Here is a 6,316-nt window from a genome sequence, read left to right as displayed (position 1 = left end):
GTATTACAGTACCATGAGAGCTAAAGAGAGCAGACTGCTCCGTGCGCTTTCGAATCGCTCTCGCGGATGATCGATCTGCGCCGCGCCTCTTCTAGTCGAACACACCCAATAGTACCGGCTAGTGCTGCAGGCTTATTGGCTCACTGACGCTGATGAGATTAACCCCTTAGGTATCGAAATTTGGTACCGAACGACGAGACGTTTTTCGATACTCGATGGTATCGAGGCAATTCGGTCGGTGCCTAAAAAGTATCGAACTCGATACCCAGCCCTAACTTTGCGTCGGGTCGTACATGATATGGTTGCATATAGGCAATACATGAGACGACTGTTAATTCAGCTACTGCAGTATTGTGTTACTTCTCAGGTAAATTTTAAAAACGTTAAAAAAAAAGTGCAAGAAAAAATACAATGTTATGAGAAGTGTTTTATTCTCTAAATATTACTTTAATTTTGTCACACATTTATTCTCAAAATTTTGACTATTCTTAATCTTCTATTCAATTTTTATTTATGCATTTTTTAATTTTAACATTGAACTAAAGTGCTGTTGTAATATATAAAATATTATATTTTATATTATTAATTTGTTACATTTATTTCATTTTTATTTATTTACATTTAAATTACATTTTTACATTTGTATTGCTTTTTGTTTTAAAATGGAATTGAGTGTTTTATTATATAAAATATTATAATATTTTATAATATATTCATTTATTATTTTATTGTTACATTCAACTACGTGTTTAAACTTGAACAAAATAAATAATTTTAAAACGTTTTTTTTTTGCTCCTTGAAGTGAGACACTGTGAAATCCTTATATAACTTGGAAAACAAAATGAAATAAAAAGTCATAAAATTAGGCAAAATATTATATTTTTCATTTTGTTTTTGTTTTTAATGATTTATTTTAACATGCCACTATTGTAATATCATTATATATATTTTAGAAAATATGAATTTATATATTTGTCAATTTTGCGTGTGATTATATGTATAATTTTGCAGTTCTTCACAAAGTGCAGTGTTTTAATTTAAGTAAGTAAATTACTTACGAATGTTTCTAAGAGCACAAAAGTGTATTTTTTCTTTTTCTTTTTAGATTTAGTTTAGATTTAGTTTGATTGACGTAGATTTCAACAACACATCTTGACCTTTTCTGACACCTAGCTGTTTCACATCAACCATCTGTCTGCTTTTTCTTCTTTTTGAATCACTTCTGAAAGAACCTGTGGAGGTGTTTGCCTGCCATCTGGTTTTATGTCTTTCAGATCAACTGCTTGCATTTGTGGGCTTCAGTGCTTTTTATATCTTATATGATTGATAGAAGGTATGAAATGACTAGATAAAAGTATTTGTGATACTTCCATCACTTCAGGCTTATTTATTTTAACATGCCACTATTGTAATATCATTATATATATTTTAGAAAATATGAATTTATATATTTGTCAATTTTGCGTGTGATTATATGTATAATTTTGCAGTTCTTCACAAAGTGCAGTGTTTTAATTTAAGTAAGTAAATTACTTACGAATGTTTCTAAGAGCACAAAAGTGTATTTTTTCTTTTTCTTTTTAGATTTAGTTTAGATTTAGTTTGATTGACGTAGATTTCAACAACACATCTTGACCTTTTCTGACACCTAGCTGTTTCACATCAACCATCTGTCTGCTTTTTCTTCTTTTTGAATCACTTCTGAAAGAACCTGTGGAGGTGTTTGCCTGCCATCTGGTTTTATGTCTTTCAGATCAACTGCTTGCATTTGTGGGCTTCAGTGCTTTTTATATCTTATATGATTGATAGAAGGTATGAAATGACTAGATAAAAGTATTTGTGATACTTCCATCACTTCAGGCTTTAAAGTGTAGGTCACCGCATTGTTGTCATGTTTCCTTCTGTAGATGTTGGTTCTGTGGAGGGGCTGGCGTACCACCGAGGATGGGACGTCCTGTACTGGACGAGCTCCACCACAGCCACCGTTACCCGTCACAGCATTGACCAGACCAGACCAAACGCCTTCAACCGAGACACGGTGGTCTCCCTGTCTGAGGAGGACCATCCACACGTCCTCACTCTGGACGAATGCCAGAAGTAAGTCCAGAGATTTGACTTCATCTTTGACATTTTGAAAGGATTTTTTTTTTCTTCCTATGGCAAAGTGCTTTAGATATACTTAAAAGTATTTATTTCATATGTGTGTGTCTGTCTGTCTGTCTGTCTGTCTATCTATATATATTAGATATATATAAGTAATTTATTTAAAAAATAAATGAATATTTTTGTTAGTACAGATACACCTTTTTCACCCGAAATGGAGCTGGTTGGCAATGGGTTATATATATATATATATATATATATATATATATATATGTGTGTTCATATTTAACTATGAATTAGTTAAATTATATATTTATTCATTATACTGTAAATTCATTTATTTTATATATTTCTTCTTATTTATTATTTCATATGTTTTTCTTAAATGTAATTTTCATAACTAATTGCTTGTGCAATTAAATCTATACTTTGTTCAATGATAAAAAAATATATAAATAAAATAAGAAGTGATACTGTATTCTATCTATTTTGCAAGTCCAAAAATGTTTACTTTTCATTACAGTAAAATAAATCCATGTGTCTCAAATGGCAAACGTTCTGGATTCCACCTCACCTCAAAATAACCCTTGTTGATCAAATTTGTTTTGATGGCTGTCTTTCCAAAAGGTCAATTAAGGGAGGGGTCCTCTAATTATTTCAGAGTAATTAGGCGCCGGACCACATACAGAGTATTAATTTTACATCAGTGAGTTATGAGCTTCATAAAGATTCAAATTTGAAAACAGTGTGACCTGTGCTACAGAGATTTGCGGTATTAATCTCCAAACACATTTGCATCTCTTGATCTCTGTCAGCAGTTCCTTTCATTTTCAAATTAGAAAACATTAATTAAGTTTGACTTTTATGCATTTATTTATTATTTTTCTACTGCTGCTCTCCTGAACTGTTCATCATTGCCTTTTTGTGTGAACCACTGATTTTAGTGTCATCTAACGCAGTGCTTCTCAACTAGGTTTTACAGTAGCAAGCCATATAAAAGTGAAATAAAATGTATGTATTGAAATAAATGTATTAATATTACTATAGACTGCTAAATTTCTAATACTTACCTGTAAACAAACATTTTGTGGTCAGCACAAACCATGTTTATCAAGTGAAACTATAGTTTTGTTAATGATTTTGGAGTTAGCATCTGCTAATCTGACTAGTATCTAGATGAACGCACAATTTTTGACATCCACAACAAAAGATATACGTTTTTGTCACTTTTAGAAGTTTATAACCATATATTTTATTCTTTTTCATTCTTACATTTTTATTCTTTGTGCATTATATTTTTGTTCTTACTATGTGTTGATATGCTAATTGTGGTTTATTTAGCATTTAGCATCCTTTAGCATTTAGATTTATGCTTTCTGGGATAAAAAACTAATCTAATTAAAGTTTAATTGAGAACCACCTATCAAAAATTATATTGAGTCAATTTGAAATTATGAAAGATATTGTACTTTGTTTACTTTGATTTTGCCTTGGCAGTCTACATTTAAATTGACTTTAGCATTTCCCGCCATTTTGTGCTAAATTATATTCAGTCAGATGTGGAATTTTCCAGTTTCTGTCAGACTTTCGACTGCACATTGCACGATTACACATTGCCTGATGCTTGAAAATGTTGTGTATGGAAGCAAAATGACAGTTAACGTTAGCGTTAGCCAAACTGCTAAAGGTAAACAATGCTATGCTAGTATTAGCTTGTGTTCATCAGGTGTATGATTATAAACAGGATTGTTTATATGTTCGCTAAACACAATTCTACAGACATTCTCTTCACTTTTTTAAGTAGGAAATCAGAAATTTAGACTTTGCATACCCTCATATTGCTCAATGGTTTAAAGTACAGTATGCTATCTTTTAGCTGTAGCATTAATATGGCTGTTTGTTCTCTAAGGAACATTTCACCGCTTCATACCCTGACAGCACTTAGTCGGATCATAGCAGGCTAGCGTTAGCCTGTTAGAGCATTAGCATGGCTGCTGCTGTCAGCAAGAAGTCCCAGCGATCCAAAAGCTGCCAAAGATCACAGCTAGGAGTCATACGCCGGCGATAGCAGCCGACACTGCAAGGTGCCGTCACATGCCAGGCTAGCACACTCGTCTCAAACACAAGGACATGCTTCGTCCTTCGACCGACGTCTTTTTCTGCCACATTAAAAGAAAAAGGGCTGATGCTATGAGGCTGTAGCCTTTTTAATTATAATTGCAGATGAATTCATTTTTAATGAGGCTATTAGCATAGTGCACGCAGCACCAAGGGTGTACATTTAGTTTTAAAAATACTTTTTAAGAAAATTTTTATGTGGCATTCAAAGAAAACATTTACAGTATGTCTGAAATTTAACAGATTAAAAAAAATGTCTCAGAAAAGACATCAGTTCTGAGAAAAGCACTAGCATGATTTGTTTGCAGATGCCGCTAAGTTTGATATTGTCTAATGTAATGACATTTAGACATTTGTAAGAGTTCTACGCAACTGATGGAATACACGTATGGAAATTCACCATACACACAAACATTTGCTGCCATATATAACAAGAAGGGCTTTTTAACGTTAACGGAATCAAATTCAACATAAATAGCAATGTGCAAAATTCAACTGATCATGTAGTTATGAAAAGCGCTGTTTAAAATGTTTAAGTCAATTATATAATAATAATAATAATAATAATCTCAACTGGTTAACTCTTATACTTTTAACTCTTGTTTCTATCATAAAATAAGTAAAACTGTCAGTTTGACATGTTAATAAAATAAAATATAAAAAAATATATATTAATAAAATTAATCTTTAAAAAAATGCACAAAAATAAAAATAACGCAACTGATCATATACTTATAAAAAAGTCACATATTTGTCATATACAAATTTAAGAAAAACATAAAATAATAATAAATGTATTCATAAATAAATGCAAGAAATATATAAAATAAAGGCATTTTAATATATAAAAATATAATTGTGTGTGTGTGTGTTTGTGTGTGCGTTTATATATAATTTATTTAACATTTAAAATCAATTCTCAACCAGCTCCATGTCAGTGAAAAAGGCATATATGTACTAATAAAAATATTAATCAATCAAATTCAACTAAATTTAAGAAATAAAATAAATACATTTTCAATATATATATATATATAAAGAAAGGAATCAAAACTTAAGTATATATATATATATATAATATATGCTTTTGATCATATTCATACTTAAGTTTCGATTCCTTTCTTTTTTTAATGCACTTTTTAAATGTGAAATTTTAATGTGACTATCAAAGAAGTCATGTATGCCTGAAATATGACTTCTGGGGAAAGTGCTAGCATGAGTCAAGTTGGATATTGTGTAATGTAATGACATTTTTAAGGGTGATTCAAATGTCCAAGTCCTTTAGGACCAGAAATTTATGGTAAAAATCATTTGATGTGACAGCTAACAGTCTGCTTGCGTTCCCCCAGCTTGATGTTCTGGACTAACTGGAACGAGCAGAAGCCGAGCATCATGAGGTCAACTTTAACCGGCCGGAACGTCCGCATCATTGTTAGCATGGATGTCATCACCCCTAATGGACTCACCATCGACCACAAAGCTGAAAAGCTGTATTTTTCCGACGGCAGTCTCGGCCACATCGAGAGGTGTGATTACGATGGCTCGCACAGATACGTGAGTATGTTTTTTTTTTACTTTTAAAAAATGCATGGAAGTGCATTAGCTGAAGCGAAGTCTTAAGAGCACTGCAAACGGCTTTCAGCCTTTTGTGAAGCTTTTCTGTTTTGCTGAGGTGAAACATTGAAGGAGGACATAAAGAAATTTCGATCCCATCCACTGAATACAGGTCGCTTGGGTTCAGTACAGTCACTTGAAACCAAAAATTTGCTCTTGTCAGGAGGACCAAATAAAAGGTCCTAACGCTGTTAAACAATAACAGAACAGTTTTCTTATTGATCTTAGTTCTAGGTGACAGTGTCTTCTGAGTATTTCAGGTCATCATTTCACCTTCAGAATGCAGCAATGCCATGTTTCTCTCATATATAGTGAGTAAGACTGTAATTTTAACACATTCAGTTAGTAAACAGTGTTTTTTAGAATTATACATATCTGGCTATGAATTCCTTTTTCTAAAACACAAGTACGGTTTCACTTTTCATATATATATATATATATATATAATCCCAGGGAACACACATACTGGTAAAAAATGTA

General features: G+C 32.0%; 1 protein-coding gene across 1 annotated transcript in view; it reads left to right on the top strand.

Annotated features, from left to right (window-relative positions):
* lrp1ba (low density lipoprotein receptor-related protein 1Ba) overlaps positions 1 to 6,316 on the top strand; it is a 283,055-nt gene that overhangs the window by 178,494 nt on the left and 98,245 nt on the right. The window contains exons 42-43 of the mRNA XM_016574938.1: positions 1,909 to 2,098; positions 5,572 to 5,776. Of these exons, the coding sequence (XP_016430424.1) occupies positions 1,909 to 2,098; positions 5,572 to 5,776 (395 nt within the window). The remainder of the gene's footprint in view (positions 1 to 1,908; positions 2,099 to 5,571; positions 5,777 to 6,316) is intronic.

Source organism: Sinocyclocheilus rhinocerous, unplaced genomic scaffold, assembly GCF_001515625.1.
Source record: "Sinocyclocheilus rhinocerous isolate Xijiao unplaced genomic scaffold, SAMN03320098_v1.1 scaffold2578, whole genome shotgun sequence".
Taxonomy (NCBI): domain Eukaryota; kingdom Metazoa; phylum Chordata; class Actinopteri; order Cypriniformes; family Cyprinidae; genus Sinocyclocheilus; species Sinocyclocheilus rhinocerous.
This window is presented reverse-complemented; position numbering and strand designations above follow the sequence as displayed.